At 41.5% G+C, this 16,817-nt stretch overlaps 1 protein-coding gene across 5 annotated transcripts in view; it reads left to right on the forward strand.

Moving 5' to 3' along the window:
* The window catches only part of SYPL2 (synaptophysin like 2), a 46,072-nt gene extending 39,439 nt beyond the window's left edge, over positions 1-6,633 (forward strand). For all 5 annotated transcript variants that reach the window (XM_056557865.1, XM_056557863.1, XM_056557862.1 and 2 more), the window contains 2 exons: positions 276-467; positions 6,334-6,633. In XM_056557865.1, the coding sequence (XP_056413840.1) occupies positions 276-467; positions 6,334-6,465 (324 nt within the window). In that variant the 3' untranslated portion in view covers positions 6,466-6,633. The remainder of the gene's footprint in view (positions 1-275; positions 468-6,333) is intronic.
* Positions 6,634-16,817: the final 10,184 nt, after the last annotated feature.

The raw sequence follows: 16,817 nt of genomic DNA on the forward strand, positions 1-16,817 counted from the left end.
AGGTACTCTTTAACCTGTAGAAGAGGATGTAGTATATATAATACATTAAAATGTGTTCTTATTTTCACATTTAGGGTGAAGGAGGTCTATTAGTGTTTGTCAGGAAAATCCTTTTTATAATCCAAAGTAGGACAATAATGTACCTGCCGAAAAAATTTTGACCTCTTTCTTTTTATTTACTGATGTTGCATTTCACTACTGTGTGTAGTTTATTTACAGTACAACAGCTCTTTCTATCAAGTACCAATGGCTTTCATGTTCATGTTTTTTTGCAGGATTTCTGTGTGACAGGTGTCTTTGCCTTTTTGTGGCTGGTAGCTGCTTCAGCATGGGGGAAAGGTCTCATGGATGTGAAAATAGCTACTCACCCATCTAGCATTCTTTCATCAATGCCAGTGTGCCAGCTGGAGAATGCATCGTGTACTGCCGGCATTACACCATACTATGGTCTTGCCAATATATCTGTGGTAAGAGTAATCAATAAATACAAAAACTGTACAAAAATTTACACAAAACAAAACATTACAGCTATTATTATTATTAATCTTAAGAATATGTTCACATGTAGTGGATATGCTGGAGGTTTTTTTCATCCAGACATTTGGGAAGAAAAATCCAATGTGTAAAATTGATGACATTTTAGATTTTAAATTTGATTTTACACACATGGATTTCCATTAAATTCAACTGCAAATATCACTGTTTGCAAAGCATAGATTAAAATCTATAGCAAATCCATGACAAAGTCCCAAAGTCAGAAGAAGCGCTGTCAGGGAGAAAGCAGCTGTTCACCGCATCTGTCCATGGGCTTCTGGCGTCCCGCTCCATGGAGTGTTTGCACCGCACCGATGTCTAAGAATAAAGTCACCACTTGAAACTACTCCCTAACCCTGAATACTCCCTCTGTTCTTCTCTTATACTGCAAAGTCAGGGGTGAGTTTGCAGCAGAGAAAGCCACTCCATGTGAACATACACTACAGTTAGTTTTCAAAATCGTGCAAACTTCTGTGGTTGTATATTAAATAATTACTGGAGAAATCAAGAATTTTTACTTATAATGTTTCTCTTCTGTCTTTCTCTGGGATCCATTTTCCTAAATTACTTTATTAGGATTTGGGAGAGATGACAACTATTCCGTACTCTGTGTAGAAGAAAAGTACATGGTGTATAGAGATTAGCTCAAATTAGGCCACCTACCAACTGTTACTTTTTGATGGTTTTATAGACAGAGAGAGAAAGAGAGAGAGATCTCAATATAGTAAAAGTATGTCTGTAGTTTTTAACAGTACCACTTTTGTGTAGTTATGGCTTTTTGATCACTTTTTATTACATTTCTTCTGGCATGTGATATGACCAAAAATGTTGGAGTTTGGAAATTTTTATACATTTAAGTTTTAGATTTTTGAAAAAAAAAATGTTTTAACTTTTTTTTTATATTAGGCCTAGAGGGCTAATATAAGCATCCATAGATGCTTTACATAGATCACTGTAATGCTGTTGCACTGTAATGCTGTTCGTTCTTGGGGTTTGATTGGTAAAGCCCACCTGAGGTAGGGTTTAACAATCGCCGAGCCATGGAAGCCACCAAGGACCAGGTAAGGCACCAGGCTTTACCAACAACATTGCGTGCCTATGGGACTCCTGAACACCAGGGATTACTGGCATTTATTGTTTAAATGCTTTTATTTGTATCGATTGTGGCATTAACCATTTAAATAAGTAAAATAGGAGCGAACTATGATGTCCTTCAATACTGGCAGGTGCTAGCTGTTCTATGATGTGGATCTGAATCACACACCTGCACCATGTTCCCCTCACCTGACTCATGATGTACAGTTAGGTCAATGGTCAGGAAGGGGTTAAATAAAAAGTGATTTTAAAAAATCACATGTACAGAAAAATAAGAAAGTTATAGGGATCAGAAAAGGGCAATTGTAACATACTAATTTTGTTTAAAAATAAAGTTAGTTTTTTAAATAGCAGTACAATAAAAATAAAAAAAAGGATGAAAACATAGGCATCATTTTAATCGTATTGACCCACATAATAAAGATACTGTGTCAGCTTCACTGCAACTGAAAGTACGCCCTATAATAGGCTCACAATTTTCTGTACAAAAAAATCTTTGGTGAGTAAATGCAAACATTAACACCAATACTAGAAAAAAGATCACCGGCAATAAATAGACAGAGTAAATCTTTATTGACTTATACATATTTCATAAAATATCATCATCAAAAAACATAAAGGAGACAGAGAAATAGGTGGTACTGGGGTGAGAAACCTGCCAATAAATATAATCTGTATGCCTGAAAATAAGCACTAATGTTAATGGCCAAACAGCGCTGGAAAGAAACTAAATCAGAGAGGGATTTGACGTATAAACAATAGGCGCAGTAAACAGACTTGCTATCCTTTGAAAAACTCATTCCTCACAAAAAAAAGTGCTGCTCTCAAGACCTGAGCAGTATATTAACGTCTCAAGTGCATACAAAGTAATATACTAGGCTGTATATCCAGCCAAATAAAAAAGTACATATAAACAAATTGTTACCAGGTTCATACAGAGTGACAGGACTCGTACTATTACCCCACCAATTCTCTGAAACTTTTTGCCGGAAAGGCTTTATCCCTTTTTATCAGGCTTTAAAAATGTTTTTTTTTATTTATTTTTTATGAACTGTATCTTAATAAAACGTTTTAATGGGACAGCCCTGGGAGCCTTACTTAGGTCTCAGGCCGTTTCATAGACATTGCATGGAGTGCTTGCCGGCAGACTACTCCATAAGAGCCGGGCCCCATTATGGTGATCAGGGGATGGGGGCGTCCCAGCAGTTGAACTTCTCACGTTCAGAAACTTGTCCTCTTTTGTTTTTAAGTGCTATTAATACCCTTTTTAATTTATCTTAAAGAGGTACTACCATCTCATAATGATTACATGTCACTCATCTTGATAAAGAATATGCTGTGGCACTAGTTTAGCACACCAAGCTGTGCAGGGAACTGCAGCCATTCCCCATTTGTTTTAATGAAGATATGCTGCAGTGTGCAGGGATGGACAGGCAGAGCTATATAGGGCAAACTACCCTGTGAAAAAGGCTAGGGCTACACAGCAACAAACATATTTGGGAGACTTTTGTGCAAATTACTGTCCCATCACTTTATTACTGTTGAGATTTGGCTATAAAAGACAGAGAAGTCACAAGTAGGTTGTAGCTAGAATTGAGGTTAATGCTGTCAAAATCCCATACAACATGTGACCTGAGACCAAATATCCATCAAAGTTGGATTTTGGATGACTGTCATGTTGTCACAACACAACTACATTGAAAGTCATTAGGTGTAATGTTGTATGTGACATTACAATCTTCATGCTGGGCCACCAAAGTACTTAATGATATGTCAATATGTTCACCAAATTATGTTGGCCGTATTTTATTTTATTAGTAAGGTCTCCTCTCAGCTCACTCTGCAGACATGGGACATGAGAAGATAAGGTTTATACAAAGTTTAGAACTGCAGTCCCTTCTGTCCTCCATCCCCCCTGCTGATCTCTGTTAACTGCCTGTCAGTCCTGATGCTCCACTCCCTGCACAGCCCCGACCTCCTCACTGTGTAATGTACTGATGGGCCAAAGAGTGAGAGACCTCCAGGGCTGCCACACAACCCTTCTGTGACATCTCTAATCCTGAATGGCTACTAACGTTTTGGTACTAAGCAGATCAGGAGCCTGGGAAAGTTGTGTGTGACAGTCACACCCTGTAATGACTCATAGCCCTGTTATGATTACACAGCCTGATTGTCACACACAGCTTTCCAAGGCTCCTGCTTAGTACTGAAAACATTACTGGCCATTAGGGAGCCTGGGAAAGCCGTGTGTGGCAGTCAGACCCTATAATGTCTCATGGCCCTGTAATGATAACAGAGCCTGACTGTCACACACAGCTTTCCGAGGCTCGTGAATGGCCAGAAATGTGTCAGTACTAAGTAGCTCCCATGCAATTCAGGAACCTGGGAAAGCTGTGTAAGACAGTCAGGCTCTGTTATCATTACAGGGCGTAACTATAACACACAGCTTTACCAGGTTCCTTAATTATCGTAAATGTTTCAGTAAGAAGATTATCACGTGCCCTTTAGGAGCCTGGGAAAGCCGTGTGTGTCAGCTAGACCCCTGTTATCATTACAGGACCATAGTCATAATGGGTCTGACTGTCATTCTTTACAACCTCCGCCCCGCCACTACTGTGATCTGCTCACCCCGCTCCTCTGACCCTCTGTTTTCTGGACTACTGCTTCTGTTCACCACTGCTCTGGAGTGAATGTATGTCAGAACATTTAGGGTATGTTCACACGGGTGAATTTCCAGCAGATCGCTGCCAGAACATGCCGATACTAGGACCGCTTGAAAATGTGTTATTCTCCATTCACCTCACTATATTGAGCGTGCATATGCATTTGTTTCTGTACTGAGCGTACTCCGTTACCAGACTGTACTGAGTGTGTGTGTGTTCCTTTACTGTACTGACTGCACGTGTCCCTTACTCTACTGAGTGTACTTGTGTATATGACTGTACTGAGCATTCATGTGTCTCTGTACTGAGTGTACCTGACTGTACAGAGCATGCATGTGTCTACTGAGCATACATGTATACCTTTACTATATTGAGCGTGCATATGCATGTATCTCTGTACTGAGCATATGCGTGTTTCTGACTGTACTGAGCTTGCATGTGCGTGTCTCTGTATGAGCGTACATGTGTGCCTTACTGTACTGAGCATACGTGTGTCCCTGAGTGTACAAGTCATATACATGTGTACCTGACTGTATTATGTGTGCATGTGTCTCTGTATGAGCGTACATGTGTACCTGACTGTATGGAGCGGACATATATATTCACTGTACTATGTGTGCGTGACTCTGTTCTGAGCATACGTATATACCGGATTGTACTATGCGTGCATGTGTGTGTGTCTCTGTACTGAGTGTATGGGTGTACCTGACTGTACTAAGCATGTGTGTGTCTCTGTACTAAGTATATTTGTGTACCTGACTGTATTGAGTGTGCATGTGTCTCTACTGAGCATGCATGTGCTAGTATCTTTGTACTAAGTATACATGTATTCCTGACTGTACAGAGTGTACATGGGTCTGTGTACTGAGTGTACATGCGTATGATTGTATTGAGCGTGCATATGCATGTGTCTCTGTATTGAGCATATGTGTGTACCTGACTGTACTGAGTGTGATGTGTCTCTTACTGAGCGTACTTGTGTACCTGACCGTACTGAGCCTACATGTGTACCTGTCTGTACTGAACATGCATGTGTGTGTGTCTTAGTACAGTCAGGTGCCCGCATACGCTCAGTAGAGAGTCTGAATGTGTCTCTGTACTGAGTGTGCGTGCGTCCTTGACTATGTCTGTCTCTAACTGGGTCACTGCAGACTGACTGCAGGGGAAGATGTTTACACTAGACTATGAACCATGGAATAGATCTGTTAAAATGTTGTCCACTGGCATTGTAATATGCTCCAGATTTTTTTACCTGGAAAATCCGCAGCAGATTTTTCCTATGTGAATATACTATTAGTCTGTAGCAACTGTACTTTACCACTGTTCAGTCACCAACAAGATGGCGCAGTACTGTGGAATTTTTCCCCCTCCTCTTGCATAGACACAAGAGGAAGGAAGGTGTGAGGTCACCAGCAGGGAGAGGGGTGGGCCAAATTTGCAGCAGCCAAGTTTCAAGTTACTTTCTCTTCAACTTCTCATTTTAGCTCTCTCTGCTGGTCAACAATGGGATATAATAAAAAACTTAAATAATTATTTTTCATATTTTCTGACAAGTGAATTTTTTTTAAGATTTCCAAAAATATTTAAAACATATAAACAAATGTATTTAACCTTTATATAAAAAAATATATTATTTAGTGACACATTCCCTTTAAGCTCCTCTATGGTGCTCAGCTTCACGAGCAGTGTGTACACAATCCAATAATGCAAATAGAAAATGAGGCAGCACTCACCATTGCTGTTGCAGAGTGTTTTAATATCTTCAGTGCAGTGTCACATAAAAATGGGGGGACGGGGACGAGAACACTGGCAGTGTCAGCCTGGTAACAACAGCACTGTTAGTGTTGTTTCCCTCCTGTTTTTATGTGACACTGCACTGAAAATATTAAAATGCTCTGCACGGGAACAGGTGAGAGCCGCCTCATTTTCTATTTGCATAAAAAAAAAGAACAAAAACCATATGGCAAGACTTTTACAACAGCTTATAATGTTCTCCCATTTTTCTTAAACGCCTCTCACTTTTCCATGCTTTTACCAACAGCTCTTTGGATTTCTGAATTTCCTGATCTGGGCAGCCAATGCATGGTTTGTGTTCAAGGAAACTCCATGGAGCAAACAGGCAGCCAGTAAAGAAGAGTCTGCTGAGCGTGGGGAGGCTGTTGATCTTCAGTGAACCCTTATTACTTTCCATCTAGATCAAGAAGTCTTCCTCTGACTGTGAATCTACTTGTTCATTAGAGTGGACTTGTAATTTCTTACTATTGCTCAGCATCATGATGCGGGTAATATGTCATCTAGAACCAAAAACAACCAAATCCACTCCAATAAAATATTTTTTCCACCTTTCTGTTTTCCAAAGTCCTTAAAGTGTAACTGTCATTCTTACATTTTTTTTCTTTTTTTAATAAAAAAATTTGGACAATTTGAAAACTTTTTTCAAATTTACTTGATTAGGTTTTCACTATCCTTCAATGCTAAAACTACATCTAAAAAGGCGCCCCCCTCAGGGCCATTACTATGCTGCATCTGTACACAGTAGCAGTGGAGCTGCACTGCACGCTTTGCCGATCCCGGTGCTGTGTATCTCTAAACAGTGTTAATGGATTCCAAATGCGATGCTTTCTGTCTATGGTATCCAGTGCGGCTCCTGGTATCGGTATTTTGGAATACCCAGCACGGGGAGCAGCAGGATGAGCAGTGCAACTAAGCTGCTGCCCATACACAGCTACTCTCTACAGATGCAGCATAGTTCTTTAGGATTGGGGGGGGCTCTTTAGATGCAGTTTGAGCATAGATGAATGAAAAATTCTTTAAATAATCTATATCTTTAAATAAAAATAGAAAGAAAGAAGAATGACAGTTACACTTTCATTTGTCTAAAAGCTGTTACCTCCTCTGGTGCTATTTATTAAATAAAATGATGTCCACTTTCTCTTCATGCCTATATATCATCAAGATGTCAGGAATGAAGGAGTGAATTGTAGCTAGTCTTTTCTTAACTACAAAACAAATGTTTTTCAGGCATTTTAGAAGAGAACATAAAGACATAGGGGGAGATTTATCAAAACCTGTGCAAAGGAAAAGTTGTCCAGTTACCCATAGCAACCAATCAGCTTGCTTCTTTCATTTTTAACAAGGCCTCTGCAAAATGAAAGAAGCGATCTGATTGGTTGCTCTGGGCAACTGGTCAACTTTTCCTTTGAACAGGTTTTGATAAATCTCCCCCCATATACTACAGAGGTTTATCAATAACAATCCTACCTCACCTTGTTTATGGCAGCTCCCTATTATTACTTTCACTTCACCCTTTGAAAGATGTCTGGACACCATGAAATTACTGTACTATGTGATACACAACCTAGCTGATGCAGAAATTCCATTTAAAAAGGAAGGAAGCTGTTCATGTCAGTCACTATGATTGATAATAAGATTCCCCTTCTGTTACAAAGATCTTTTACAGAAGTATGTACAAAATTGGATCTTCCTCCATTTGCTGCAGATTATTTTTAAAGAGGAAGACTAGAAGGCTTATTACTTCTCCATTTACTTTTAAAGTGTCTGAAGTTGTTGATGTTTTAATGTCTGAAGTTGTAGATAGCACAAGAGTTATCAGACATCTATGTAGAGAAGTGAATGATGAATCTCTCGACCAGCCGGGATACGGAGCACAATGCCAGGGAACGGAGCGCAATGCCGCCTGCTTCCCTGGCTAATAAATCATGGTCGCAGATGATCGCAGCAGTGAAACCTGGTGTGATCGACATCTTTTGACATGCGTGATTGACATGTTAAAATTTATTTTAAATGACAGTAAGGCTTTAAAAATGTTCTTCAGCAATTATACAGTCACAAAACTCCCTTGTAAATTCTAAAATTCTTACATTATGGCACATAAAACCTCTACACAGTGTTTTTTCAGGCGTATTTCACGTTACTTCTGCAAAATCATTGACAAATTGCAGCTGCATTTTTAAAATGAATGTGTTCTAGGGGAGAAGGGTTGCCTGAGCACATAATATGTAAAAATACAGATGTTTTTTTTACAGCTGCATAAAAAGCGACATCACCTATTTCACCTATTGGTTTCTTATTTTTAGGGGGATTGCCTGCCTGCCCTGCACTATGGGGGAGATTTATCAAAACCTGTCCAGAGGAAAAGTTGCCCATAGCAACCAATCAGCTTGCTTCTTTCATTTTTGAAAAGGCCTCTGCAAAATGAAAGAAGCAATCTGACTGGATGCTATGGGCAACTTGGCAACTTTTCCTTTGCACATGTTTTGATAAATCTCGCCCTATATCCCTACCTGAACGGCACTATATCCCTACCTGAACTATATACCTGCCCTGCACTGTATCCCTACCTGAACTATATCCCTACCTGCCCTGCGCTATATCCCTACCTGCCCTATATCCCTACCTGCCCTATATATCTACCTGCCCTATATACCTACCTACGCTATAAACCTACCTGCCCTAGACACCTACCTACCTGCACTATATATCTAACTACCTACTCTATATACCTACCTACACTATATACATACCTACCTGCGTGCCCTATATACCTACTGTAACACTCACGTAGACTGGAACACTGAAGATAGTGGATCCGCTAGACCTGTGTGATAGATGACTCGGACCGTACCAGGGAGCGGAGTATAAGGTGCCGCTGGTTTTCACCAGAGCCCGCCGCAAAGTGGGATGGACTTGCTGCGGCAGGAGGCACCTAGGTTGCTACCCCTGGCACGACTCGACCACAAAGGCGGCTGAGGAGATTCGAGGCACAGGTGGGATAAGGCAACTCGTGGTCAGGATAGCAGAAGGTCAGGGCAGGCGGCACAGTAGAATAGTCAGGGACGTTACAAATAGTCAGTAGGCAGACGGCAAAGGAGCAAGGTCAGGTCATGGAGCAAGGGTATGATACACGGCAAGGCAATACACAGGAATGCTTTCTCTAAGGCTCTAGGGCAACAAAGATCCAGCAGGAAAGTGTGGGAGGTGGAGGAATTTATCAATGAGCCAGAGGTGTTACTTCACTAATGGACGCTCTGGCCCTTTAAATCTTAAAGCTCCGGTGGGCGCGCCCTAGGGGACAGGGACATGTGCACCAGAGCAGGGGGGCAGGAGAAGCACCAGGTGAGTGATGGGCTGGGATTTGCATGCAGGTGCGTCCCGCAATGCGAATCCCAGCCCCGCCGTCAGCAGCAGGTAACGGGATCATGCCCTATATACCTATTTACTTACGTGTCCTATATACCTACCTACCCATGTGCCTTATATACCTACATTTCTGCACTATATAACTGCCTACATACATCCACTGCATCTACCTACCTACTTACCGGCACTATCTAACTACCAGGGGGTCATTACCCACCTAGGGTAGGAAAAGGTTGGAAAATGTGCAGAGTCTAACATGTTTTTCTGGTTAATTCTGCCGAGACGAGTCATGTTTGGAAGTCTTCATGGCGTCTGAGCAAGACAGAAGAAAAGCAAAGAGAACAACTCCACAAAGATAAAGAGGCCCCCATGTGAGTCACTACATACAGTCATGGCGATAAATGTTGGCACCCCTGAAATTTTTTAAGAAAATTAAGTATTTCTCACGTGTTTTGCTATACACATGTTTATTCCCTTTGTGTGTATTGGAACTAAACCAAAAAAGGGAGGAAAAAAAGCTAATTGGACATAATGCCACACCAATCTCCAAAAATGGGCTGGACAGAATTATTGGCATTGTGGAAAAATAAGACTGCTTCAAACATGTGATGCTCCCTTAAACTCACCTAGGGCAAGTAACAGGTGTGGGCAATATAAAAATCACACCTGAAAGATAAAAATTTGAGAAGTTCTCTTAGTCTTTGCATTGTGTGTCTGTGTGTGCCACACTAAGCATGGACAATAGAGGAGAAGAGAACTGTCTGAGGACAATCTCAAGGTTACAAGTCCATCTCCAGAGATCTAGATTTGCCTTTGTCCACAGTGCGCAACATTATCAAGAAGTTTGCAACCCATGGCACTGTAGATAATCTCCCTGGGCGTGGACGGAAGAGAATAATTGATGAAAGATGTCAATGCAGGATAGTCCGAATGGTGGATAAGCAGCCCCAAGCAAGTTCCAAAGATATTCAAGCTGTCCTACAGGCTCAGGGAGAATCAGTGTCAGCACGAACTATCCATTGACATTTAAATGAAATGAAACCCTATGGCAGGAGACCCAGGAGGACCCCACTGCTGACACAGAGACATAAACAAGCAAGACTACATTTCATCAAAATGAACTTGAGTAAGCTAAAATCCTTCTGGGAAAACGTCTTGTGGACAGATGAGACCAAGATAGAGCATTTTGGTAAAGCACATCATTCTACTGTTTACCGAAAAAAGGAATGAGGCCTACAAAGAAAAGAACACAGTAACTACAGTGAAATATAGTATACGTTCAATGATGTTTTGGGGTAGTTTTGCTGCCTCTGACATTGGGTGCCTTGAATGTGTGCAAGGCATCATGAAATCTGAGGATTACTGTACAGCCCAGTGTCAGAAAGCTGGGTGTGCATCCGAGATCTTGGGTCTTCCAGCAGGACAATGACCTTTAAAATATACGTCAAAAAGTGAAATTACTTTCAACCATGGGGGACCAGTTATTTAGTAAGGAGTCATCTGTTCTAACAGAGTAGGCAAAAACAAATAAGAACTAAGCACCTAGCAGGGTTGTGCGACCTAATCAGACCTTCTAATATATCAATACATTGTTATTAACAAAAAATCTATATATTAATAGAGATTATTACATACCATCAGGACATGCCAAACAAGTAATGTCATGCTGGATTTTATTTCACATTTACACAGTTGGAGACACCACTGCTGTCGTTGTATTTTTTTTAACAACCAGCTGGAGAGTATTCATGCTTTTGGGTTCCTCTGTGAGCCAAATTGCCTTAAATTGTCACTCACCTAATAAACTGGAAAGCACAAAGTGAGAGCCTCAAGTTTTGAGACCAGGGAGCAGTGACAATCCTAGCCACAATGGCCTAGGTGTTAAAAACGCTGTGGGGGAGACAGCTTGGTAACCGGTAAATTGCATTTAGTCTGCATGTGCCTTAACCCCTTAACTCCTTGGGAACAGAGGGCGTACCTATACGTCCTCAGCCCACTCCATTTCTATAATGCAGGGCCACGCCGTGGCCTGTGTCATAGCGGGTCGGGCCCGGGACCAGTGGCTAATAGCGCGCTGCACTGAGCGTGGTGCCGCGCGCTATTAACCCTTTAGACGCAGCGTTCAAAGTTGATCGCTGCGTCTAAAGTGAAGGTAAAGCACTGCCGATTAGCTCAGGGGGCTGTTCCCTACCTTCCTCCATGCTGTCCGATCGCCGAATGACTGCTCAGTGCCTGAGATCCAGGCATGAGCAATCAAGCAGCAGAATCATTGATAAATGGTTTCCTATGAGAAACCACTGATCAATGTAAAAGATCAGTTTGTGCAGTGTTATAGCCCCATATGGGAGCTATAACACTGCAAAAAAAAGTGAATAAAGATCATTTAACCCCTCCCCTAATAAAAGTTTGAATCACCCCCCTTTTCCCAATAAAAAAAAACACTGTGTAAATAAAAATAAACATGTGGTATCGCCGTGTGCGGAAATGTCCGAATTATAAAAATATATTGTTAATTAAACCGCACGGTCAATGGCGTATTTTTGGTCACTTTTTATATCAAGAAAAAATGAATAAAAAGTGATCAAAAAGTCCGATTGATACATAAATGGTACTGCATGTAGTTATGATTTTTTCAAGAAGTACGACAAAATCAAACCTATATAAGTAGGGTATCATTTTAATTGTATGGACCTACAGAATAAAGATAAGGTGTCATTTTTACCGAAAAAATGTACTGCGTAGAAACGGAAGCTCCCAAAAGTTACAAAATGGAATTTTTTTTTCCAATTTTGTCACACAATTATTTTTTTTGTCCGTTTCGACGTAGATTGACTGATGTCATTACAAAGTAGAATTGGTGGCGCAAACAATAAGCCATCATATGGATTTTTAGCTTCAAAATTGAAAGGGTTATGATTTTTAAAAGGTAAGGAGGAAAAAAACTAAAGTGCAAAAACTGGACCCTCCGTCCCCATAGGGTTAAGGACGCAGGGTTTTTCCATTTTTGCATTTTCATTTTTTCCTCATAACCTTCTAAAAATCATAACGCTTTCAATTTTGCACCTAAAATTCCATATGATGGCTTATTTTTTGCTACACCAATTCTACTTTGCAGTAATTTATACGTAAAAAATTGTCATCTCCTGACCCCTATAACTTTTTTATTTTTCAGCGTACGGGGCGGTATGAGGGCTAATTTTTTGCGCCGTGATTTGAATATTTTATCGGTACAATTTTTGTATTGATCGGACTTTTTGATCACTTTTCGTTCATTTTTCATGATATAAAAAGTGACCAAAAATACGCTATTTTAGACTTTTGAATTTTTTTGTTTATTTTTATTTTCAGTTTTTTTTTTTTTTTTTTTTTTATGGGAACAGGGGGGTGATTCAAACTTTTATTAGGGAAGGGGTTAAATGACCTTCATTAACTTTTTTTTCACTTTATTTTGCAGTGTTATAGCTCCCATAGGGGGCTATAACACTGCACACACTGATCTTTTACACTGATCCCTGCAAAGCCATAGCCATTGATCAATGTTATAGGCGATCGAATGCTCAAGCTTGAATCTCAGGCTTGGAGCAATCAATCGCCGATCGGACGCGATGGAGGCAGGTAAGGGGACTTCCGTTCGCGTCCTAGCTGATCGGGACATCGCGATTTTATCGCGATGGTCCCGATCAGCCCGACTGAGCTGCCGGGAAGCTTTCACTTTCATTTTAGACGCGGCGATCAACTTTGATCGCGGCACGCTATTAGCCCTGGCTATCATTAGGTCCTGGCTATCATTAGCCACCGGGACTGGCATGGTATGACGCGGGGTCACGGTGCATTATATACCGGGACAGGGCGCAGGGCATACAGGTATGCCCTGCATCCTTAAGAGGTTAAAGGAGTACTCCGGTGGAAAACTATTTTTTTTAAATCAACTGATGGCAGAAAGTTAAAGTGTGGCTAGCTTTTTGTTAACTGGTATTTCCTGTTTGACTTTTCTTTTTTTTTTACTTCAAATCCCACAATTCCATTTCCTCCATCCCACACATCAGCCACCCATTGAAACATAAATGAGCTGCATCCATTCAAAGACCTGTGGTTTTCAATCAGGGTGCCTACAGCTGTTGCATTAGTTGCAGCTTGATCTCTCTCCCACAAAGCGATAACTCCACCCATTGATGCAGACAGGCTCCCTTTCGTCAGCTGACTAGTGAGTCAGGTCTCGGCCGCATTGCAACCTGGGAAAAATCTGAGACAACAGTAATTTTGTATGCTGGTAAAAATAAATACTGGAGTGAAAATCACAGAAGAATTGTGAGAAAACTGTCACACACAGGTACAGACACTATATTATGAACTACAGTAACTTTACAACCCCTGTAGCATAGTCAAATAAAAAAAATTCCTGGAATACCCCTTTAACCCTTCCAGTACTTATAGGCTGCTGTATGCTCCAGAGGAAGTTCTTTTCGAATTCCTTTTCTGTCTGTCCACAATGCTCTATGCTGACAACTCTGTCCATGTCAGGAACTGTCCAGAGCAGGATAGGTTTGCTATGGGGATTTACTCCTACTCTGGACAGTTCCTGATTTGGACAGAGGTTTCAACAGAGAGCACTGTGGTCAGACAGAAAAGAAATTCAAAAAGAAAAGTATTTCCTGTGGAGCATATAGCAACTGATGAGTACTGGAAGGGTTAATATTTTTCACTAGAAGTAATTTACCACAAAAAGAGAAATAAGTGTGCACTCACCGCAGGGAACGTCAAGCAGTGCCGGAGTCCGGATCACAAGCAGCAGGTTACCGAGGACGCATCACGGGGAGCGCTCAGAGGCGATGCCGGCCTTTCACATGATAGAGCGTGCTTCTTCCGGCCTCAATTTCACGTCATCGCCCTGCGTATTTATCTGTGAAAGGTTGCCATGGGAACGTGTAAACAATACGGGACGGTGAGTGAAGAGGGACAAAAAAGGTAAGGGCAAACTAAATCCTGGGAATACCGGGGGAATAAATCCTACCAGCTGAACTCTCTATATATCAGTAGATACATGTCCAGCAATACTAAGATAAAGAATATAAGAAGTGTTGATACCTAAATTATATGTATTAATATAATATCATAAAGGTGAATATAGTAACAAGAAACTACTTAAGGAAGGGAGAGAGATCTAACCGATCATTTAGACCTGCTGGGCCCTGTGCATCACATCGCAGGATCCATCGTGCTTCACATTGTTAAAGCAGATTCTTCAGATCCCCACCTAATTTTGGCAGATAGACTTTCTGGAGGGCTCCAAACTTTAAAGGGTAGCTCCCACCATCCTATTTTTTATTTTTTTGCTAGCCCGCCCCCCCCCCTACCCCTATGGCTATTCTAGGGGAGCCATGTTCCTTTCTGAGGGAATAAAGGTGTTCCCTAAATCGTGCATTCAATTGTCGCTCGGTTTTCCCGATATAAAATCGGAGGCAGGGGCAAATAAGATAATACACCACATATGTGCTTTTGCACGTTAACATCTGTGGTACACGATGGGTTACTCCTCCTAAAGAGACAGTTTTCACACACGTATTGTAGTGACAGTAGCGGCAATTGCCGCATTTATAGTTACCTTTTAACTGGGGGTCATTAAGCCAGGTTGCTGGCTTTCTAATGTCGGTTGGAGGAGTTTTATTGGAGAGTGAATTGAGGTGGTCAGAGATAGTCTTATTCTTTCTATAGGATATGAGTGGGGGCATTTTAGCTACTTGCTTTAGATCTGGGTCGTTTCCTGGGATATGCCAGTATTTACGTACTGTATTATTAATAACTTCGTTCATCTGTGAGTTCTTAAAGGACAGAGTGAACCTTCGATTTTTGGCAGCTGGATTCCTCTTCTTATAGGACAGCATCTCATTCCTATCCATTTTGTCTACCTTCTTACGTGCTGTATCCAACAAATGTCGGGGGTATCCTCTATCAATTAGTCGCCTTTCCAGGTCTCTTGCTTGGTCCTGATAGGTAGAGGGATTGCTTTTAAGTCTCTTAAGGCGTACAAATTGGCTTAGCGGTAATCCACGCTTAGTGTGCATAGGGTGGGAGCTTGAATAATGTAGCAAACTATTTTTGGAGATAATTTTCCTATATCCTTGTGTAATCAGGCCCTCAGGTGTGACGATAATTTTCATATCAAGGAATTCTAGTTGTTCTTTACTAATAACGCTAGTGAACCTCATGTTCATGTCGTTCATGGTATTCAGATAATCCACAAATTCAGCAAATTTTTCCTCTGATCCTTCCCAGATAATGAGTATATCGTCGACGTACCTTCTAAAGGCCTTAATGTTGGAGACGTAAGGGTTACTAGTGGAGAAGATGTATCTATACTCAAACACGGCCAAGAACAGGTTTGCAAATGTGCATGATATAGGGGTCCCCATAGCAGTCCCGGTTCTTTGTTAAACCATTGATCGCTATATTGAAAGGTGTTTTGTGTTAGCACAAATTCTATAGATTCAGCCACGAAATCTATGAATGCTGGTGACTTATCCGTCTGTTGCAGAAAAAAAGGACTGCCTGTACACCCGCATCCGTAGGGATGCGGGTGTACAGGCTTTCAACATCCACACTAGCCAGCTTTCAACCCTCGGTCCAGGGTATACCCTCAAGGGACAAAAGGACATCAGTCGAGTCCTTAAGGTAAGAGGGGATAGCAGTGAAAAGAGGACGGAGGAGCCAATCCATGAATCTGGATCAGTGCTCTGTGGCGGATCCAATCCCCGCCACGATAGGGCGGCCAGGGGGATTGGTCCGCGATTTGTGCACCTTGGGGAGTAAGTACCACTTTGGCTTTCTGGGGTGTAAAGGCAATAACCGTTCCGCGGTGCGCGTATCTAGGATTCCCTTTTCCACAAAGATCCTCAGCAAGGTCCTCAAATTATTCAGAATTTTGGCAGTTGGATCTGATTTCAAAGGTTCATAGGTTGTCCTATCTGATAGGTGTTTATGAGCTTCCTTGTCATATTGTTCTTTTTGCATCAAAACTATCCCTCCTCCTTTATCTGCTCTAGTTACTATCAGTTGTGTCTGTGTAGCTAGCCATCTCAATGCTTCCAACTCCGCTGTATTAAGATTTTTCTCAATTTCAGGATAAATCAAACACTTCATGTCTCTTAGGACTGCTTTAGTGAAGATATCTATAGCAGAACCGGGTGCAACGGGGGGGGGGGGGGGGTCTTGAATGCTGACGGGTTCCCCCCTGTGAATCTCTTATGACTAGGATCTTCTATATTGGGTGACTGTTATGCCGAGCGCTCCGGGTCCCCGCTCCTCCCCGGAGCTCTCGCAACATCCTCGCATTTGCAGCGCCCCAGTCAGACCTGCTGACCGGGTGCG

This window comes from Hyla sarda, chromosome 2 (genome assembly GCF_029499605.1).
Source record: "Hyla sarda isolate aHylSar1 chromosome 2, aHylSar1.hap1, whole genome shotgun sequence".
In the NCBI taxonomy this organism is placed as follows: domain Eukaryota; kingdom Metazoa; phylum Chordata; class Amphibia; order Anura; family Hylidae; genus Hyla; species Hyla sarda.